The sequence below is a fragment of the Gorilla gorilla genome, chromosome 1 (assembly GCF_029281585.2).
Source record: "Gorilla gorilla gorilla isolate KB3781 chromosome 1, NHGRI_mGorGor1-v2.1_pri, whole genome shotgun sequence".
In the NCBI taxonomy this organism is placed as follows: Eukaryota; Metazoa; Chordata; class Mammalia; order Primates; family Hominidae; genus Gorilla; species Gorilla gorilla.
In genome coordinates this window covers 119,342,128-119,366,074 of record NC_073224.2, presented here as the reverse complement: position 1 = coordinate 119,366,074, position 23,947 = coordinate 119,342,128, and the positions used below count along the sequence as shown (strand labels likewise).

The 23,947-nt window shown below is 35.5% G+C and overlaps 1 protein-coding gene across 3 annotated transcripts in view; it reads right to left on the bottom strand.

Moving 5' to 3' along the window:
* SYCP1 (synaptonemal complex protein 1) overlaps window positions 1-23,947 on the bottom strand; it is a 137,880-nt gene that overhangs the window by 29,232 nt on the left and 84,701 nt on the right. For all 3 annotated transcript variants that reach the window (XM_031004128.3, XM_031004131.3, XM_055356133.2), the window contains 4 exons: window positions 18,250-18,366; window positions 17,722-17,832; window positions 16,301-16,393; window positions 15,354-15,428 (listed from right to left, as the gene is read on the bottom strand). In XM_031004128.3, the coding sequence (XP_030859988.2) occupies window positions 15,354-15,428; window positions 16,301-16,393; window positions 17,722-17,832; window positions 18,250-18,366 (396 nt within the window). The remainder of the gene's footprint in view (window positions 1-15,353; window positions 15,429-16,300; window positions 16,394-17,721; window positions 17,833-18,249; window positions 18,367-23,947) is intronic.

Here is a 23,947-nt window from a genome sequence, read left to right as displayed (position 1 = left end):
AAAAGGCCTTCGATAAAATTCAACACCGCTTCATGCTAAAAACACTCAATAAACTAGGTATTGATGGAACATATCTCAAAATAATAAGAGCTAATTATGACAAACTCATAGCCAATATCATACTGAATAGGCCAAACCTGGAAGTATTCCCTTTGAAAACCAGCACAAGACAAGGATGCCCTCTCTCACCACTCCTATTCAACATAGTATGGGAAGTTCTGGCCAGGGCAATCAGGTAAGAGAAACAAATAAAGGGCATTCAAATAGGAAGAGAGCAAGTCAAATTGTCTCTGTTTGCAGCACACATGATTGCATATTTAGAAAACCCTATCATCTCAGCCCAAAAACTCCTTAAGCTGATAAGCAACTTCAGCAAACTCAGGATACAAAATCAATGTACAAAAATCACAAGCATTCTTATACACCAATAACAGACAAACAGCCAAATCATGAGTGAACTCCCATTCACAATTGCTACAAAGAGAATAAAATACCTAGGAATACAACTTACAAGGGATGTGAAGGACCTCTTCAAGGAGGACTACAAACCACTGCTCAAGGAAATAAGAGAGGACACAAACAAATGGAAAAACATTCCATGCTCATGGATAGGAAGAATCAATACCATGAAAATGGCCATACTGCCCAAAGTAATTTACAGATTCAATGCTATCCCCATCAAGCTACCACTGACTTTCTTCACAGAATTAGAAAAAACTACTTTAAATTTCATATGGAACAAAAAAGAGCCCATATATCCAAGACAATCCTAAGCCAAAAGAACAAAGCTGGAGGCATCATGCTACCTGACTTCAAACTATACTACAAGGCTCAGTAACCAAAACAGCATGGTACTGGTACCAAAACAGGATGGAACAGAACAGAGCCCTCAGAAATAACACCACACATCTACAACCATCTGATCTTTGACAAACCTGACAAAAACAAGAAATGGGGAAAGGATTCCCTATTTAATAAATGGTGTTGGGAAAACTGGCTAGCCATATGCAGAAAACTGAAACTGGACCCCTTCCTTACACCTTATACAAAAATTAACTCAAGATGGATTAAAGACTTAAACTTAAGACCTAAACCCATTAAAAACCCTAGAAAAAAAAACCTAGGCAATACCATTCAGGACATAGGCATGGGCAAAGACTTCATAACTAAAACACCAAAAACAATTGCAACAAAAGCCAAAATAGACAAATGGGATCTAATTAAATGAAAGAGCTTCTGCACAGCAAAAGAAACTATCATCAGAGTGAACAGGCAACCTACAGAATGGGAGAAAATTTTTGCAATCTATCCATCTGACAAAAGACTAGTATCCAGAATCTACAAGGAACTTAAACAAATTTACAAGAAAATAACAAACAACCCCATCAAAAAGTGGGCAAAGGATATGAACAGACACTTCTCAAAAGAAGACATTTTTGCAGCCAACAAACATGAAAAGAAAGCTCATCATCACTGATCATTAGAGAAATGCAAATCAAAACCACAAGAAGATATCATCTCACACGAGTTAGAATGGCAATCATTAAAAAGTCAGGAAACAACAGATGCTGGAGAGGATGTGGAGAAATAGGAATGCTTTTACACAGTTGGTGGGAGTGTAAATTAGTTCAACCATTGTGGAAGACAGTGTGGTGATTCCTCAAGGATCTAGAACCAGAAATACCATTTGACCCAGCAATCCCATTACTGGGTATATACCCAAAGGATTATAAATCATTCTACTATAAAGACACATGCACACATATGTTTGTTGCAGCATTATTCACAATAGCAAAGACTTGGAACCAACCCAAATGCCCATCAATGATAGACTGGATAAAGAAAATGTGGCACATATACACCATGAAATACTATGCAGCCATAAAAAAGAATTAGTTCATGTCCTTTACAGGGACATGGATGAAGCTGGAAACCATCATTCTCAGCAAACTAACACGGAAACAGAAAACCAAACACCACATGTTCTCACTTGTAAGTGGAAGCTGAACAATGAGAACATACAGGCACAGGGATGGGAACATCACACATTGGGGTCTGTCAGGGGTTGGGGGCAAGGGGAGGGATAGCATTAGAAGAAATACCTAATGTAGATGATAGGTTGGTGAGTGCAGCAAACCACCATGGCACGTGTATACCTATGTAACAAACTTGCATGTTCTGCACACGTATCCCAGAATTTAAAGTATAATAAAAAAGAAAAAATACTTTTAAAAAAATGAACAAAGCCTCCAAGAAGCTTGGGATTATGTTAAACAAACCAACCTAAGAAAATTGGTGTTCCTCAGGAAGAAGAGAAATCTAAGACTTTGGAAAATTTATTTGAGGGAGTAATCAAGGAAAACTTCCCTGACCTTGCTAGAGATCTAGACATCCAAATACAAGAGGCTCAAAGAATACCCAGGAAATTCATCGCAAAAGATCATAATCTAGGCACATAGTCATCAAATTGTCTAAAGTCAAGATGAAGGAAAGAATCTTAAGAGCTGTGAGGCAAAAGCATCAAGCTAACCTATAAAGGAAAACCTATTGGATTAACAGCAGACTTCTCAGCAGAAACCTTACAAGCTAGTAGGGACTGGGGTCTTATCTTTAGGCTCCTTAAACAAAATAATTATCAGCCAAGAATTTTGTATCCAGTGTAACTAAGCTTCAAAAATGAAGAAAAGATAAAGTCTTTTTCAGACAAACAAATGCTGAGAGAATTCGCCACTACCAAGTTAGCACTACAATAACTGCTAAAAGGAGCTCTACATCTTGAAACAAAACCTAAAAATACACCAAAATAGAATTTCCTTAAAGCATAAATCTTACAAAACCTATAAAACAATAACACAATGAAAAAAAATCAAGGTATTCAGGCAACAAATAGCACAATGAATGGAAGAGTACCTCACATCTCAATACTAATGTTGAATGTAAATGGCCTAAATGCTCCACTTAAAAGATACAGAATGGCAGAATATATAAGAATTCACCAACCCAAGTATGTGCTGTCTTTAAGGGACTCACCTAACATAACAAATACGGACTCACATAAACTTAAGGTAAAGGGGTGGAAAAAGATATTCCATGCAAATGGACACCAAAAGCAGGCAAGAATAGTTATTCTTACATCAGACAAAACAGACTTTAAAGCAACAACAGTTTAAAAAGACAAAAAGAGACATTACTTAATGATAAAAGGACTTGTTTAACAGGAAAATATCACAGACCTAAAAATATATGCACCTAACAGTGGTTCTCCCAAATGTATAAAACAATGACTACCAGACCTTAAAAATGAGATAGACATGCTGGGTGCAGTGGCTCACACCTATAATCCCAGCACTTTGGGAGGCTGAGGCGGGCTGGATCACCTGAGGTCAGGAGCTCGAGACCAGCCTGGCCAACACAGTGAAACCCTGTCTCTACTAAAAAAATACAAAAATTAGCTGGGTGTTGTGCCGGGTGCCTGTAATCTCAGCTACTCTACTCGGGAGGCTGATGCAGGAGAATCACTTGAACCTGGGAGGCGAAGGTTTCAGTGAGCCGAAATTGTGTCACTGCACTCCAGCCTGGGCAAAAAGGTAAGACTCCATCTCAAAAAAAAAAAAAAAAAAAGATAGATGGCAACACAAATAACAGTGGGGGACTTCAATACTTCACTGGCAGCACTAGACAGGTCATCAAGACAGAAAATCAACAAAGAAAAAATGGACTTAAACTATACCCTGGAACAGATGCACTTAACAGGTATTTACAGAACATTCTACCTAACAACTGCAGAATATACATTCTATTCATCACCACATGTAACATTCTCCAGGACAGACCATATGAAAGGCCACAAAACAGGTCTCAATGAATTAAGAACATCGAAATTATATCAAGTACTCTCTCAGACCACAGTGGAATAAAATTGGAAATCAACTCCAAAAGGAACTCTCAAAATCAGGCAAATACGTGGAAATTAAATAATCTTCTCATGAATGGTCTTTGGGTCAACAATGAAATCAAGATGGAAATTTTTAAATTCTTTCAACTAAACGATAATAGTGACACAGCCTATCAATGCCTCTGAGATACAGCAAAAGCAGTGCTAAGAGGAAAGTTCATAGCATTAAATGCCTACATCAAAAAGTCTGAAAGAGCACAAACAGACAATCTAAGGTCACATCTCAAGGAGCTAGAGGAACAAGAACAAACCAAACCCAAATTCAGCAGAAGAAAAGAAATTACAAAGATCAGAGCATAACTAAATGAAATTGAAACAAAAAATACAAAAGATAAATGAAACAAAAAGCTAGTTCTTTGAAAACATAAACAAAATTGATAGACCATTTGTGAGATTAACCAAGAAAAGAGAAGATTCAAATAAGCTCAATTAGAAATGAAACAGGAGATATTACAACTGATACCAGAGAAATAAAAAAGATCAAGGCTACTATGAACACCTTAACATGCACAAACTAGAAAACCTAGACGAGATGGATAAATTCCTGGAAATATACAACCCTCCTAGATGAAACCAGGAAGCAAGAGAAACTCTGAACAGACCAATAACAAGCAGCAAGACTGAAATGGTAATTTTTAAAAACTGCCAATAAAAGAAGTTCAGGACCAGATGGATTCACAGTTGAATTCTGTCAGACATTCAAAGAATTGGTACCAATCCTACTGAAACTATTCCAAAAGATAGAGTAAGAGAAAATCCCCCCTAAATCATTCTATGAAGCCAGTATCACCCTAATACCAAAACCAGGAGAGGACAAAACGAAAAAAGAAAATTACAGACAAATATCCCTGATGAACATAGATGCACAAATCCTCAACAAAATACTAGCTAACCGAGTCTAACAGCATATCAAAAAGATAATACATTTCTCAAAAGAAGATATACCAATGGCAAACAGGTATATGAAAAGGTACTCAACATCATTGATCATCAGAGAAATGCAGATCAAAACTACAATGAGATATCATCTTACCCCAGTTAAAATGGCTTTTATCCAAAAGTCAGGCAATAACAAATGCTGACGAGGACGTGGAGAAAAGGGAACCCTCATACACTGCTGGTGGGAACGTAAATTAGTACAACCACTGTGGAGGCGCCTCAAAAAACTAAAAATAGGCTGGGCGTGGTGGCTCACGCCCGTAATCCCAGCACTTAGGGAGGCCAAGGCGAGTGGATCACCTGAGGTCAGGAGTTCGAGACCAGCCTGACCAACATGGCAAAACCCCATCTCTACTAAAAATACAAAAATTAGCCACAGGTGATGGTGCATGCCTGTGATCCCAGCTACTCGGGAGGCTGAGGCAGGAGAATCACTTGAACCCAGGAGGTGGAGGTTGCAGTGAGCCGAGATCACACCACTGCACTCCAGCATGGGCAACAGAGCAAGACTCCATCTCAAAAAAAAAAAAAAAAAAAAAAAACACAAGCAAACTAAAAATAATCAGCTGCTATAGACTGTATGATCCAGCCATCCCACTGCTAGGTATATACCCAAAAGAAAAGAAATCCATATACCTAAGAAATATCTGCACTCCCATGTTTACTGTAACACTGTTCACAATAGCCAAGATTTGGAAGCAACCCAAATGTCCATCAACTAATGACTGGATAAAGAAAATATGGCGCATACACACCATGAACTACTATTCAGTCATAAAAAAGAATAAGATCCTGTGATTTGCAACAGCATGGGTGGAACTGGAGGTCATTATGTTAAGTGAAATAAGCCAGGCACAGAAAGACAAACTTTGCATGTTCTCACTTGTCTGTGGGTACTAAAAATTATAGCCATTGAACTCATGGAGATAGAGAATAGAAGGATGATTATCAGAGGCTGGGAAGGGTAGTAGGGAGGAGGGGAGGGGATGTGTGGGGAAAGGAGAATGGTTAATGGATATAAAAAATAGAAAGAATGAATAAGATATAGCATTTGATAGCACAATAGGGTGATTATGGCCAATAATTTAAGTGGACATTTTAAAATAACTAAAAGAGTATAATTGGATTGTTTGTAATACAAAGGATAAATGCTTGAGGTGATGGATACCTCATTCACTCTGATAAAATTATTACACAATGTATGCTTCTATCAAAATATCCCATACACCCCATAAATATACACACCTACAATGTACCCACAAAAATTAAAAATTAAAAGACAGAAAACTATAGCTCAATAGCTCTCATAAATGTAGATGCAAAAAATTCTCAGCTCAAAATGCTAGCAAACCAAATCCAGCAAAATAAAATGAGGATTATATACCAAGACCAAGTAGAATTTCTGCCAAGAATGTAAAGTTGGTTTCACACCTGAAAATCAATTACTGTAACACATAATATTAATGGAATAAAGGGAGAAACCCACATGATCACCTCAACAGACATGGAAAAAGCATTTCACAAATCTAACACCCTTTTATGGTAAAACAAAAGAGAACAAAACAACCTTTAAACTAATTAGGAATAGAAGAGAACTTTCTCAGTTTGATAAAGGGCATCTAGATACACTGAATTTCATCAAAATGAAAACTTTTGTGTTGCAAATGATACCAACAAGAAACTGAAAAAACAACCCACAGAATGAGAGAAAATATCTGCAAATAGTACGTCATATAAAGAACATGTATCTGAAATAAAGAACTCTTTTCTTTTTTTTTTTTTTTTTGAGATGGAGTCTCACTCTGTTACCCAGGCTGGAGTGCAGTGGCACAATCTCGGCTCACTGCAAGCTCCACCTCCCGGGTTCATGCCATTCTCCTGCCTCAGCCTCCCAAGTAGCTGGGACTACGGGCACCCACCACCATGCCCGGCTAATTTTTTTTTTTTTTTTTTTTTAGTAGAGACAGGGTTTCACCGTGTTAGCCAGGATGGACTCAATCTCCTGACCTTGTGATCCGCCCGCCTCAGCCTCCCAAAGTGCTGGGATTACAGGCATGAGCCACCGCACCCGGCCTGAAATAAAGAACTTTTAAAACTGAATAATAAAAAGATAAATTACTAAATAATTTTTATTGATATATAATAGTTGTACATATTTTGGGAGTACATGTGATATTTTGATATCTGTATATGATACATAATAATCAAAATCAGAGTAATTAGGATATCTATCATCTCAAACATTTATCATTTCTTTGTGTTGGGAATATTCCAATTCTTCTCCTATAGCTATTTTGAAGTATTCAATATTTTGAAACCTACACTAGCCCTATTGTGCTACCAAACACTGGAACTTCTATCTTTTATCTAATTGTATATTTGTACCCATTAATCAATCCCTCTTCATCCCTCCCTCCCCACTACCCTTCCCAGCCTCCAGTAACCACTGCTGTATTTACTACCTCCATGAGATAATTTTTTAAGCTCCCACATATGAATGAGAATATTTAACAGCTGTTTTTCTGTGCCTAGCTTATTTCACATAACCTAATATCCTCCAGCTCCATCCATGTAGTTGCAAATGACAAAATTTCCTTCTTTTTTATGGCTGATTAATATTCCGTTGCATATGGAATGTATACCACATTTTCTTTATCCAATCACTTGTTAATGAACACTTAGTTGATTCCATATTTTGGCAATTGTGAATAGTGCTACAGTAAACATGGGAATTTAGATCTCTCTTCAATATGCTGATTTCCTTTCTTTTGGATATATACTCAGTAGTGGGATTGCTGGGTCATAAGGTAGCTCTATTTTTAGTTTTTTGAGGAATCTCTAGACTGTTTTCCATAATGGCTGTACCAATTTACACTCCCAGCAGCAGTAAATAAGGGTTCCCTTTGTTCCACATCCTCATCAACACTTACTATCTTTTGACTTTTAGCAACAGCCATCCTAATAGGTGTGAGGTTATATCTCATTGTGGTGGTGTTGATTTGTGTTTCCCTGATGATTAGTGATGTTGAGCATGTTTTCATATACCTGTTTCCATCTGTATGTCTTCTTTTGAGAAATGTTGATTCAAGATTTTGCCCAATTTTTAATCAGATAATTTGGGGTTTTTTGCTATTGAATTGTTTGAGTTTCTTATATATTCTGGTTATTCATCTCTTGTTGGATGGATAGTTTCCAAACATGTTCTCCCATTCCAAGGGTTGATTTTTCTCACTTTGCTGTTTCCTTTGCTGTGCAGAAACTTTGTAGCTTGATATAATCCTATTTTATCCATTTTTGCTTTCATTGCCTATGCTTTTTGAGGTCTCACTCAAATAATCTTTGACCAGACCAATGCCCTGTAGCATTTACCCAGTGTTTTCTTTCAGTAATTTCATAGTTTCAGGTCTTACATCTAAGTAAACTTAATGTTTACTTAAGGAGTTCAAGACCAGTTTAGGCAACATAGCAAGACCCCTGCAAAAAACTTAAAAATTAGCTGGGTGGGGTGGTGGTCACTTGTAGTCCCAGCTACTTAGTAGGCTGAGACCAGAGGATCTCTTGAACCCAGGAGTTGGAGATTCCAGTGAGCTATGATTGTACCATTGCACTTCATCCTGGGCAAGAGAGAGAAACCCTGTTTCTACAAAAACAAACAAACAACAACAACAACAACAAAACCTGGCCATTTCTAATTCTTTGAGAGATCACACATTTCCATCAATTTAGGGTCAGTCTCTGGCACCTTATTTTGTCTGTTTGGTGAGGTTATATTTCCCTCAATGTTCTTGATGCTTGTGGATGTGTGACAATGTCTGCACACTGAGAGATTAAGTATTTAATTGTCTGCACAGTCTGCCTCTGTTTGTGGTTCTCAGTGATTCTAGTGATTCTAAGAAGTCTGGTTGTTGTGTTTCCTGAGCCTGTGACCACTGCAGCCATCTCAGCACTAGAGGATGCTCTAAGTCCACACTTGCCATGAGTCTTGCAAGGACTCCAAGGTTGACATGCCATTCCAGCCCAGATAAGCCTGGGAAAGATCCAAGGAGGGTACTAGAGCTGTATGGGAATGCTGACCAGGGACCTGAGTTCAGAAGATTGTCCCAGTGGCTGAGATGGACATGCCTCCCAGCAGGTCTCTGCATGGGCAAGATAGGATGTCAAGTGCAGCTTGAGGGGCTGGAGTTGACCATAGTTCCCCTCAGGATCTGCTGTGGGTTGGAGGCTGAAGAGCCTAATCTTGGTGGCTGAGAGAACACATGTCTCCTAGGAGAACCCTGCACAGACAATAGTTTCCTAAGTGTAGCAGGATGGACTGGAGCTGAGAATTAGCTCCCTCAGGATTACTGTGAGATAGAGGTTGGAATGCCCATCCCATTGGATTAGAGGAGTGTACATCTCTCAGCAGGGCCCTGCACAGACAGGATAGTTCCCTGATTGCAGCAGGAAGGACTAGACCTGTGACTGTCCCCCCACCACCTATCCAAGATCTGCTGGGGGACACAGGCTGCAGAGCCCATCTTGTTAGCCCAAACAGGTACACATCTCCCAGACAAGATAGATCTCAGAGACAGCACAAGGAAAGAGGTTGGTGATCCTATTCAGGATGGCTTAGACTCCTCAGCTGCGAGGTACGGGTGAGTCTCCCTCTGGGTCCTTGTGTTAGCAGCTCTCAGCTGGGACCTCAGATAAAGTGGGCTAGGGAAGTGCCACAAAGCAACTATTATGTTCACTGCCAAAACCAATATCAGCAAGCAGACAAGCCTTTCTATCAAGGCACTAATAGTGTGATTCCCCCGGACTCTTTGGCAGATGGTTTTGATTGCAAGCTCAAGGACAAACAGGGCTATAGCCAAGCCACTTAGAGGACTGGGCCATTCCTGGGCTTGAACCTGGGAGCAAACTCAGTAGGTCAGCCACCTGTAACCTACTGTCAGTCTGCACTCTCAAAATGACCCTCCAAGTGCTGTCAGTCTGCGCTCTCAAAATGACCCTCCAAGGTCTTTGGTTCCATGAGGGTTTCAGAGACTCCCTCTTGAGTCCTGAGGCTCCCAAAGTGAGATTTTGACTGGATAGGTGCAGAATTCTTGTTGTTTTGAGGAGATAAGAGTGGGTTAATGGTGACCCTGAAACAGCCTAATTAACCATTACAGAAATTGAATTTATTGTTTAAAAGTCCTTTTCAGAAATCTACAAGCCTGGATAGTTTCACTGGAGAAGGCTACCAATCTACCAAACAGAAAGAAAAATTAACACCAATTTTATACAATCTCTTCCCGAAAACAGAAGCAAGGAAAACACTTCCAGACTCATGATATCATAACCAGACAAGATAGTATAAAGAAGAAAACTACAGACCAGTATTTCTCATGAACTTAGATTTAAAATCCTCAACAAAAAATTAGCAGATTAAATCTAGCAAGTGCCCTCTCTCTCTCTCTCCCTGTTTCTCACTCTCCATATGTATATGTCATACACCAAATGGGATTTATTCTAGGGAATAGCATTCAAAAAATCAACCAAGGTAATCCACCATATCAACAAGATAAAAAGAAAAATAATATGATAATATCAATCAATGCAGAAAAAGCATCTGATAAAATCCAGTACCAATTCACGATTTTTAAAAACTCTTAATTAAATTACTACAGGAAGATTACATCAACTTGATTTTTTAAATCTAGAAAAAATCTATAGCTAACATCATACTTATTGGTTAAAAAATTGAATGCTTTTCTCCCTACATTTATCAATACTGCAAGCATGTATGCTCTCGCCACTTATTAGTCTACCACACGGTACTGGAAGTTCTAGTCATTCACTGCAATAAGTCAAGAAAAAGAAATAAAGGCCAGGCGCGGTGACTCATGCCTGTAATGCCAGCACTTTGGGAGGCCGAGGCAGGCAGATCACGAGGTCAAGAGATTGAGACCATCCTGGACAACATGGTGAAACCCCGTCTCTACTACAAAGACAAAAATTAGCTGGGCATGGCGGCATGTGCCTGTAGTCCCAGCTGCTCGGGAGGCTGAGGCAGGAGAATCTCCTGAACCCAGATGGTGGAGGTTGCAGTGAGCCGAGATCACACCACTGCACTCCAGCCTGGTGACAGAGCAAGACTCCGTCTCAAAAATAAATAAATAAAAAATAAATAAATAAATAAAAAGCATACTGACTGGAAAGGATAAAATAAAATATAATTAATTATTATTGTATTTATTAATATTAGTGTTTTATCCTTTCCAATCATCCTGCAGATGACAAATGTCTGCACAGAAAATCACAAAGAATAAAAATAAGCATTGTAGAGCTAATAAATAAGTTTAGCATGGGCACAGGATACAAAACAAACACAAAAATCAATCATGTTTCTGTACACTAATGATAAGCATATAGGAAACAAAATTAAAAACACAATCTATTGCACTGCATGATGACCACCACTAATAATAAGATATTGCATATTTTAAAATTGCTAAAAGATTTTTAATGTTCTCACGTCAAAAAAATGATAAGCTGGCAAGGTCATAGACATGTTAATTAGTTTGACTGAATCTTCTATAACGTACACGTACGTATATCAACATGTCACATTGCACCTCATAAATGTACACAATTACTATTTGTCAATTAAAAATTAATAAAAATAAGAACAAATATCTATTTTTTTCAATTGCATGAAAGGAAATGAAATAGATATACATTTAACAAAACAGGTTTAGAGGCTATATAATGAAAATTATGAAATTCTTATGAAAGAAATCAAATATCTAATAAATGGAGAAAAATACCATGCTATAGATTTGAAAACTCAACAAAGTAAAGATGTCAATTTTCCTCAAACTGTGATCTATAGGTTTAATAAATTTTCTATCAAAATCCCAGCAAGGTTTTTGTAAAAATAAACAAATTTATTCTAAAATATATGGAAAGTAACAGGTACTAAAACATCTAAAACAATCTTGACAGAGAAAAATAAAGTAGGAGAATCATTTTACTTGATATTAAGGCTTAGTATAAAGTAAGCATGGCAGTGATATTGGTGAAGAGGCACATAGATCAATGGAACAGAATAAAGACCATAGAAATAGATCCATAAGAACATGCCTAACTAGTTTTTGACAAAAGTTTGAAAGTAATTCAATGGAGATAAAGTAGTCTTTTCAACAGCTGGTGATAGAGCAATCTGAGATCCATAGGCAAAAAACTGAACTTCACGCTTTATATAACAATTAACTCAAAATGGATCACAGACGTAAGTATAAAAAATAAAATTCTAAAGCTTTTACAAAAAGACACAGGCCAAAGTCTTTGGGATCTAGGGCTAGGGAAAGAGTTCTTAGACTTGGGATCAAAAGCACAATCCATAAAAGGAAAAACTGAGAAATTAAAATTTATCAAGATTAAAAACTTGTTCTGCAAAAAAACTGTTAGAATAAAAAGGCAAGCTATAGACTGGGAGCATACACTGGCAAACCACATATCTGATGCTATGGTTTGAATGTCTGTACCCTCCAAAACTCATGTTGAAATTTGGTTGTCATTGTGGCATTGTTAGGAAGTAGGACATTTGGAAGGTGATAGGACCATGAGGGCTCTGCCCTTATGGGTGGCAGGAATCCCATCATAAAAAGGCATGTTTGGCCCTCTTTTTATTCTTTGCCTTTTTGTCTTCCACCATATAAAGACATGGCATTTCTCTCTCTGGAGGATGCCACAAAATGCCCTCACCAGATGCTGGCACCTTGATCTTGAACTTCCCATTTTCCAGAACTGTGAGAAAAGTACATTTCTGTTCTTTATAAATTACCCAGTCTCAAGTATTCTGTTATAGCAACACAAATGGAATAAGTCCTCTGACAGAGGACTAATAATTACATTATATAAAGAATTCTTAAAATTCAACAGGTAAAAACAAGTCTAATTAGAAAATTAGTTAAAAATAAAAACACAGATACAAATCTCATCTTGAATTGCAGTTCCCATTATCCCCACATGTTGTGGGAGGGTACCCAGTGGGAGGTAATTGAATCATGAGGTTGGTTACCCCCATGCTGCTGTTCTCGTGACAGTGAGTTCTCACAAGATCTAATGGTTTTATAAGGGGCTTTTCCCCCTTTGCTTGGCATTCATTATCCTTCCTGCTGCCATGTGAAGGACATGTTTGCTTCCCCTTCCACCATAATTGTAAGTTTCCTGAGGCCTCCCCAGCCCTGTGGAACTCTGAGTCAATTAAACCTCTTTTCTTTATAAATTACCCAGTCTCAGGTATGTCTTTATTAGCAGCATGAGAATAGACTAATACACTGTTCAACAGCAGAAAAATGCAAATTAGAACCACAATGAATTATGACTACAAACCTACAAGAATAACTAAAATAAAAAATAGCAAGTTGCTGCTGGTAAGGATGCAGAGAAACTGGATCATTTATACAGTGCTTATGGTAATGTAAAATGGTACCACCACTTTGGAAAATAGTTTGGCAGTTGCTTATGAAACTAATATGCAACTGCCATACAATTTAGCAATTGTATTCTTAGGTAGTTGTTTCAGAAAAATGAAAACAGGTTCACACCAAAACTTGTACACAGATGTTCATAACAGCTTTATTTATAATAGCTCAAAACTAGAAACAACTAGGTACCCTTGACTGGGCAAACTCTTAAACTGTGGTACCTCCATACCACAGAATACTACTTGGCAATAAAAACTAAAAAAAAGTATTTACATTTTTCTATCTGCTTTCCAACTTTCTATACACTCAGGTTGGACTAACAACTTGGATAAATCTCCAAGGAACAAAGCTGATAACAAAAGGTTACATAGTGTATGAATCCATCTAGATAACATTCTCGAAATGGCAAAATTATAGAAATGGAGAACATGTTAGTGATTGCCAGGGGTGGGGGAGGGAGGTGGATGTGGCTATAAAAGGGCAATATGAGGAATCTTTATGGAGATGGAACTGTTCTGTATCTTAATTGTGTCAATGTCAAAATCCTGGTTGTGGTATTGTCCTACAATTTGTAAGATGTGACCATGGGGGGAAACTTAATAAAGGATACATGGGATCTCTCTACATTATTTCTTACAACTGCATGTGAATCTACAATTATCTCAAAATAAAAAGCTTAATTAAAAGAAACTACACTGGCACCTACAACTTTCCTCCCTCTTCAAAATGTTTTTCAGTCTGTTTTCTTCACCCTAGAATCTAAGCTCTTTCAAGAACTATTAAATATTTTGTAAAGAAATATCTATCTTAAGTTTAATAATAATTCTGCAATTCCAATTTCAAATTATTTTTTTCAATAAATTCAAATATAATATGTATATTTTAGTTTAAAGTAGCTAATATGGCATTTTTTTTCAAAGGTATTCTTTCTTTATCTTTCTTGATATGTGTAAGTGTATCTGACTATGGTTCTTTTTGTTTTTGTTTTTTCATAAAGGAGCCATGTGAAGTGATACACGCCCAAAATAGATAAAAGTTATTCTGGGATGTAAGGTCTAGAATTCCATCAACATTTTCCTTTACATTTGTATGTATTACTTACATTCTTAAAATGTGTATAAAAGTGTAATTTAGGCTGGGCGTGGTGGCTCACGCCTGTAATCCTTTTTTTCTGAAACATGATGAATAGCTTCAAAAAAAGCATATCTAAATATATAAGCATTTTAATACGAGATAATATTACTCATATACAGTATATTTAAAAGTGTTCCAGGGGGTAGGGATAGCATTAGGAGATATACCTAACGTTAAACGACAAGTTAATGGGTGCAGCACACCAACATGTCACATGTATACATATGTAACAAACCTGCACGTTGTGCACATGTACCCTAAAACTTAAAGTATAATAAAAAGAAAAGGAAACATGCTAGAAGGATATACATTAAAAATGTTAACAGTATTTGCAGAAAAAAAAAGGGTTCCTTTTCTTTTTTTTTTTTTTTTTTTTTTTGTTGAGACGGAGTCTCACTCTGTCTCCCAGGCTAGAGTGCAGTGGCGCGATCTTGGCTGCTGCAAGCTCCGCCTCCCGGGTTCGCGCCATTCTCCTGCCTCAGCCTCCCGAGTAGCTGGGACTACAGGCGCCCACCACCGCGCCCGGCTAATTTTTTGTATTTTTAGCAGAAACGGGGTTTCACCATGTTAGCCAGGATGGTCTCGATCTCCTGACCTCATGATCCGCCCGCCTTGGCCTCCCAAAGTGCTGGGATTACAGACATGAGCCACAAAAGTGTTCTTTTCTTAAAAGTACACTTATATTTACGTGTGTTTTGCATTTACATTAGGAAATATTCTAAATGTTTCTAGAAAAAAGCTTCTGGGGGAAATTATTTTCTCATCCCATTATTAAAATTTATCAAATTATTTTATAATATGACATAATTTTAAAAATGCAAAGTTGCCCCTAAACCTTGTAATCATTTTATCTATAATGCCAAAAAACCTACCTTCTCTTCTCTTTCTATTTCAAGTTGCTTCTTAACAGACAAAAGTTCAGCTTTGAGATTGGATAGTTCAATCTCCTAAAGAAAAAGAAACATGAAGTTTAGAAGAGCTTTCATGTATTTCTCAAGACAATGAAAATATAAACTAGTGCTCTGAGTAAATTTAATATTGTAGAGAAATAAATTCACTCATAAAATGTAGATACTTTTAAAGTCAACTGATATAAAGGCTGCTAGCTTAACATCATAGCTAAAAACCTCATTTAAACAAGTTTTTGGGCTGGGTGCAGTGGCTCATGCCTGTAATCCCAGCACTTCCCTGGGAGGCAGAGGCAGGCATATCACTCGAGGTCAGGAGTTTGAGGAAAGCCTGGCCAACATGGTGAAACCCCGTCTCTACTAAAAATATTAATACAAAAATTAGCCAGGTGTGGTGATGCACACCTGTAGTCCCAGCTACTCAGGAGGCTGAGGCCAGAGAACTGCTTGAACCCAGGAGGTGGAGGTTGCAGTGAGCCAAGATCATGCCAGTGCACTCCGGCCTGGGGGACAGAGAAAGACTCCAACTCAAAAAACAAAAACAAAACAAAACAAAACAAAACAAAATCAAGTTTTTTGTAGTTTTCTTTAAAGAAAAATTCAACACAAAGTATATCTCTCTTCGTTCTCTCCCAGTTTATCCCACCCTCCTCTCCCAATTTCAATCAGAGGTCCAAACTTATTTGTTTACTGGAGTTTATAAAATTTCACTTGAAAAAATAGTTTGTTCCACTATTTCAAAAACTAAATTAGAAAAAAACATGTAACTGGAAGATCTATAAGATCCCTTTCAGAGTTAAGACTCTGATTCTATAGCTCAAAAATTAGTTTTACTTAACATTATTCTTTACCACCAGTCACTGCTGACATTATGAAAACTGGCCATTACTGCTATTTTTTCTGTATCTCACCAAAGATGCTCTCAGTGATGACTGTTCTTGTTCTTTGCTCTTATAAAGTCCTAATTCTGAGTCTCTTTCTTCAATGATCTTATCATATTGGTGCTATATTAAACAAAGAAGACATTTTATATATATTAAAACTGAATAGATTATAAGATTGGTATCCTAACATATTTTAATATTTAATTTAGTATTTAATTAATTATTTAGTATTTAATTTTGCAGAAACTTATGTTTATAAATTCAGTGATATATATGGGTATATATTTTTAATGTTTCAATTATATTTTTTCATTCAAACAACCTCAATAGTGAAACACACAACAGTCTTGGAAATAACCAAAGAGCAAAAGATAATTCTTTTATCTTTTGGATAATTCTTTTATCTTTGGAAACATTGAATTTTAACACTTAAAAATTTGCCAGAAACACCAGGGCTTCTACAAAACTGACTGATTTCAAATCTGGGACAGGAAATACAAGCCTTAAACTAGCATAGGAGATATACCTAATGTAAATGATGAGTTAATGGGTGCAGCACACCAACATGGCACATGTATACATATGTGACAAACCTGCACGTTGTGCACATGTACCCTAGAACTTAAAGTATAATAATAAAAAAATTATTACATCAAAAAAAGAAGCCTTAAACATTTTGTCATAACTCAAAGAAAGTTATCAGAGAAAATTACAGTTAAGTCAAAAGGACTTGCCAGTCAGCTTAAAGAGGCTCCTGCTAGCCAAAGGTGGGAAAATGTGAGTTATCAATAAGGACAGATGCTGCACTGGATTGAAACATACCAAATGTGTTCAAATCTATGAGTTCACAATGTTATTTAAATTATTTTTTTAAATCCTCACCGCTTCCCTCATAATAATCTCGTATTCCAGCAGCTTTTTTTTTAAATGAATAGGTAGGTATACCCTACCTCTTCTCCAAATCTTAAGGGGAATGAGGCTTAATTCCTTAACAAATGGATACTCTAAAACAACAATTAAAAATATAAGACAAAAACACATTAAACACTAAGTATTTCATCTATTTATTCCTTTGATAAAAATTGATTTAGCCTATTATATGTTAGATATCAATGAGATACTTATCCTGGTTATGTACTTAAAAATATATAAGGTATAAAGTGCTATAAGAGACTATTAGCAGAATCCAGAAAAAGAGTGATTACTTCCATTCATCACAGATAACAAAGAGAGATTTCCTCAAGGATGTGACACACAGGCTCAACTTTGTATGGTTAAGATCTGAACTTGAAGAAATGGGCATCAAGGGTATTCTAGCTATAGACAGTCACTGTTGCATAGACAATAATCTTATCTGACAAATAAGAATACTATCTTGATTTCACCATTATTTAACAGAAATATGGCTCCAATTAATAATTTTCATTATATAAGAAGAAAAAAATTACCTTATGTTTTTCCATAAGTGCTACCATTTCAGCTATTTTATGTTGACATCGCTTATCAATTTCTTTCTGTAATTTTACTGCTTCATCAGCTATTACTTTTGCTTTCTCAACCTATCAAATAAGCAAAAAAAAAAGTTTCCTAAAATAAATGCACAAAAAACAAACAAGTGTAAAAAGTATATGTTCTACTTAAATAAAAGCAAACCTCAAACACCAGGAAACTGGAAAAACAAGTAGAAAATGCACTGTTTGGGGTTTTTTTCGGGGTGTTTTATGAAGTAAGATGACACTATACCACTGTGGCAATCATTTAATCCTTTCAAAATAATTATATACTCAAATACTTAGAATAGCAAGTATACTTTTAGTTTCTATAAAAACTGATAAACTGACCCTTATATAAATTTACTAACCCTTTTTTAAAATCGTAATTTAATAGTTAAGATTTTTTTTACTTTTCTCTTAAAATCCTAATAAAAATATAGATTTTTAGTATAATAAGTTCTTAATACATTAAGTTTTTCCCACCTCTTCCAAAAGATTTTCTTCTGATATCTTTTTGTCCTCAATTTCTTTCTGATAGGTGTCTGTGATTTCTCCAAATTTCTGTTTGGCACTTTCTAGTTCTAACTCTAATTTATTGACCTTTAAGTAAAGAAAAATAGCATGAATATTAGTAAATGCTATGGATTACTTGAAAACATTACATATTCATTTTGTGGTTTTGTGAATCTTAAAAGATTACTTATTCATGGAAATTAGGTTGGATCACTTTCCTTACATTTTCATATGGTGAGAAGTGCTTTGTTTTCAAAAAATCTATCTTCTCCCCTAAAATATGTATTTTGTCTTGACAAGTAATATAAAATAAACACCCATGCATTTATTTTTAATGAATTTCTCAACAATATTTACATTGGTTACTCTCACTCAGTTTAATATGCTTTATTAGAATAAGTATTTCCATTGTACAGAAAACTCATGTGATTCAAAGAAAAGGCATATTCTTAATGAGATTAATTTTCTATAAAGAAGAAACAACTTCCATTTGTATTATTTTCACATACTTTGTATAAATATTTACTGACTTGTGTAGATATAATTCAAATATAGAAATTATTAAGAGGGAAGGAAAGCCCTGAATTAGCACCCTTCATATTCACTTTTATCTTAGGGCTAAATTAATACTGGAAAGGTGTTATACGGCAGGGACAGGAATTGGAAAGAGGGTTATGGGTAATATAATGATGAATCAGACTGTATTTTGTATCCATGAGTCAATCATCGACTTTAAAATATAGACCATTACCAATATTGATAAAAGCTATTAAATGCCCCTCCCTCTTCATTAGTTTTCCCCTACTGCCCTTTCGAGCATAAGAAACATTCTTAATTTATATTCCCTTACTCTTCTTTATAGATTCATTGCATAATTATGCATCCCTAAACAATATTTCAAGATTTTTTTTGAACTTCATATAAATGTTTTCATAGTACATTATTTTTCTGGCTTGCTTTTCTCATTGAACAGTTATGTTTGAGGTATTTATGTGTAAAAATACAGTTCTTTCATTTTCACTGCTGAGTAGTGTTCTATTGTATGAATATAACACTGTTTATGTAATCAATTGTTCAGGGCACTGAGTTGTCTCCATTTTGGGACTGGTACACACACAATAGTGCTATGAATGTTCTTGTAAACACCTCCTGGTGCAAATGTAGAATTTCTCTATAGTATATACCTAGGATTGGAATTGCCGGGTCATAGGGCAGGTTACATATTCAACTTTAAAGATGACATTATTTTCCATATGCATTTATACCAATTTAAATTCTCAGCAACAAGGTTATGACTTTTCCTGCTTCACAACTTCACCAAGAGTTGATAGTGTCAGATAAAAGTATTTGACTGAAGTTTTGTTGTATAATTTGCACTTTCCAGAAAATTATGTAACATGTTTAACTCTTCATGTTTTCTGTTCTGTGACCATCTCTGTTCATATATTTTACTCATTTATGTACTTGGTGCTTCATTTTCTTCTTAATTACATTTAATGGGTTCTAATCCTTTGTTCTTTATATATGTAAAGTTGGGATATTTCTCCAATTTTGAGGTTTGTTACTTTACTTTCCAAGTAACCAGAAATTATTTTAGTATATATGAATGTATCAATATTTTCAAATATGGTTGTGTTTTTTAATCTTATTTAGGAAATCTTTCTTTACTACCAGGTCACAAAGATATTGTCCCACATCTTCTTCAAATGTTTTGAAGCCCTGCCCTTCACATTTATTTATATCCTTAAGGAATTTGTGTTTGTATGTAGTGTAGAGGTAGACTTTCATATTTTTCCATATAGATAGTCAAATGTTCTAGCACTACATATCGGCAATATCACTTCTGTATTGTGTCTAGTTACCATGTACCCCTGTATCTTTTTCTAGGCTTCTCTGTTATTCAATTGACTTGACAACTTCTGTGCCAGTGTCATACTGTCTTAATTACCTTAGCTATACAATTAATCTTTGTATCTGGTAGGGCACATTTTCCTACTTTGTTCTTAAAGATTGCTTTAGTTATTCTTGGCCTATATGATCATTTTTGTTAAATAGTCCGAGTGTTCTTGAAAAGCATGTTTTCCTCACTTTTTAATATAAAATTATCCTTATTTCTCCAACATTCTTAAAAGATAGGTATGTTGTGGACAAAATTTAATGTTGACAGTAATCTTCTTAGCCCATGAAAATACTTTCTCACTGTTTTCTGACTTCTATTGTTGTTTGTTGAGATGTTCATGGCCAATATGTCATTTCTTCACTTTCATCTTTCATTTCTCTCCAGATACTTTTAATACTTTTATGTGTCCAATATTCTTTAGTTATACCAAGTCTAGATGTGGATTTCTTTTAATTTTTCTTGCTTGGTATACATTTCTCTTTCTATATCTGTGAATTCACGTCTTTCATCAATTCTAAATATTCTCTGTAGAGGTTGAGTATTCCTTTTCCAAAATGCTTGGGACCAAAAATATTTCAGATTTATCTAATGAGATATCCTAAGGATAGGACCTATGTCTAAACACAAAACTCATTTATATTTTGTATATACCTTACACATAGCCTGAAGGTAATTTAATACAATATTTTAATAATTTTGTACATGAAAAAGTACGTGTTAAGTACTTGTGCATGGACTTCTCCACTTGTGGCATTATGTCTGTGCTATAAAGTTTTGGACTTGGGAGCATTTTAGATTTTGGATTTTCAGATTAGAATTACCCTGTAATTACTGCTTACCCCCAGTTCACTCTATTTTTTCTTTCTTCTTGGACAATACAAAACCCTTAGGAAAAAAAATCATCAAAGTACATGACAACAATAATAGTATACTAACATATAAGTAAGACATAAGAGATAAAGGAGATAATGTAGTCTAAGGCCAAATATACCAGTAAAAGAGACAAAGATTGTCAGAGTGCATAAAATTATAAACTCTGGCTGCATGCTATTTATAAGAGTCATTTAAAACATAAAGATAGAGGATAAGAGTAAACAGATTTAAAAGATATAACAAGCAAACATGAAACAGAATAAAAATGGTATAGTTATAATAATAACATAAAAACTTGCTCTAAGGCAAGTTTATCTCTACTAGAGATAAAGGAGGTATCTTGTTTTAACAACAATTTCCATTATATATAAACATGTAAAATACATATTAAGTATACAGTTGAACTTTGAACAACATGGGTTTGAACTGCATCCATTTATATGTGGATTTTTTTTCAACCAAATTTAAATGGACAATACAGTATCCACAGGATATGAAACTCACATATATGGAGGGCCAACTTCTAGTTTGCATGGGTTCCACAGGGCTGACTAGGGGATATGAGTATGCGCAGATTTTGGTATTCCTGGGGGGTTCTGGAACCAATCCCCCATGTATAAACCAAGGGAACAACTATACACATAAAGTTCTATCGTATGTAATAAAAAGTTGCACATATTCAAAATAATGTACACCCAATAATATGGCCTTGAAATAAAGACAAGTTAACAGAACTGAAATTAGAAAACAGAAATCCACAATCATTGTGTAAAATTTTTAAACACATCTATCTCAGTCAACTACTTAATAAAACACAAATAAAAAAAAGCAAAGGTACAGAATAAAAAAAAGATACACAAATATAAAGAATATAACTGGTAATCTTTACATAAAGGAAACACCCAACAACTATACAATATACATTATTTTCATGTATGTAAGGGATGTTTACAAAAAGTGACCCCATATATTGGGCCATCAGGCAAATATCAATAAATTTCAAAGTACTAAAGTCATACCAGAGTGTGCTCTCTAGTAACAATTCAGTTATGCTAGAAATCAGTAACAAAAACACAACATGTCCCCTTAAATTTAGAAATTAAGAGATACAGGAGGGCATTGGGCTAAACAATACTAATTTACTATATATCAAAACCCATAGGACACAGATACAGCAATACTTAGTGGGAAATTTACAGCATTGAAATGTGTACATTAGAAAGACTGAAAATTAATGATCTAAGAACTCATCTTAAGATACGTCTGGGCACAGTGGCTCACACCTGTAACCTCAGCTCTTTGGGAGACTGACGTGGGCAGATCACTTGAGGCCAAGAGTTTGAGACCAGTCTGGCCAACATAATGAAACCCCTTCTCTACTAAAAATACAAAAATAAGCCGGCATGGAGGAACACGCCTGTAATCCCAACTACTCAGGAAGCTGAGGCATGAGAGTTGCTTGAACCCAGGAGGTAGAGGTTGCAGTGAGCCTAGATCACAGCCACTGCACTCCAGCGTGGGTGACAGAGGCAGACTCCATCTCAAAAAACAAAGGAAAAAGACTTCCCAAATTGACAAACTCCTGGTGACACTGATAAAGAAAAAAACAAAAGAAGGAACAAATAACCAACATCAGATTAAAAACAGGCTATTACTGTTTTTAACAGTAAATGCTACAGACAATTCTGAAACTGTAGAAAATGTAGATGAACTGGATGAAACCCAGAAAAATATTATTTATCAAACTTGAAGAAATAGGACAACTAAGTTATACTGTAACTATTATTAAATTGCTTCAGAAATTAAAAGCCTTTGCATAAAGAGAACTCTAGGCCCAGTAGCTTTCGTCGATGAGTTCAACTTCAATGAGACATAATTTACATATAATAAAATGCATGGTTTTAAGTGTAAAGTTTAATAAGCTTTGACAAATTGTTTTTAAAACCATGTAATGGCAATACCAACCAAGACATAATTTCCATAATCCCAGAAAGTTCCCTCATACCCCTTAACAAACTAATAGTACCCCACTGAGGCAACCATTGTTCTTTCTGTCTCCATAAATTGGTTTTGTCGATTCAAAAACTTCATTTAAATGAAATCATGACAAACATACTCTCTTGTATATAGGTTATTCATTCAGCATATTACAAGATTCATCCATGTCCCTGTGACTATCAGTAGGTCTTTTTTACTTCTGAGTAGTACTCCATTATATGAATATACCAAATTTGTTTATCCAGTCTCTTCTTAATGAACATTTTATGTGTTTCCATTTTTTATCATTGTGGATAAAGCCACCATGAATATTCTTGTACAAGATTTTTAGTGGACATGTTTCCATTTATTTTAAGTAAATATCTAGGAAAATAATTGTTGGATCACACAGTAGATGCATGTTTAGTTTTAGAAGAAACCACCAAAACATTTTCCATACTGTATGGAATACTGTATGTAGAGGCCACATTTAGTCTACCCATTCATCTGTCAATGGACACGTGGGTTGCTTCCAACTTTTGGCTATTGTGAATAATGTTGCTATGAACATAGGTGAACATATATCTCTTTGAGACTATGCTTTCAATTCTTTTAGGTATATATCTAGAAGTGAAATTAGTGGATCATATAGTTATTCTAGTTTTATTTTTTTGGGGAACCACAAAATTGTTCTCCACAGTGACTGTACCATCTGACATTCCCATCAAGAGTGCTCGAGAATTCCAATTTCTCCACAACCTCATTAACATGTTATTTTCTGTTATTTCATTAGTACCCATTCTAATGGGTATGAGGTAATATCTCATGAGATTTTGATTTGCAATGATTAGTGATATTAAGCAAATTTTCATTTTTATGTGCTTATTGGCCATTTGTGTATATTTGGAGAAATATCTA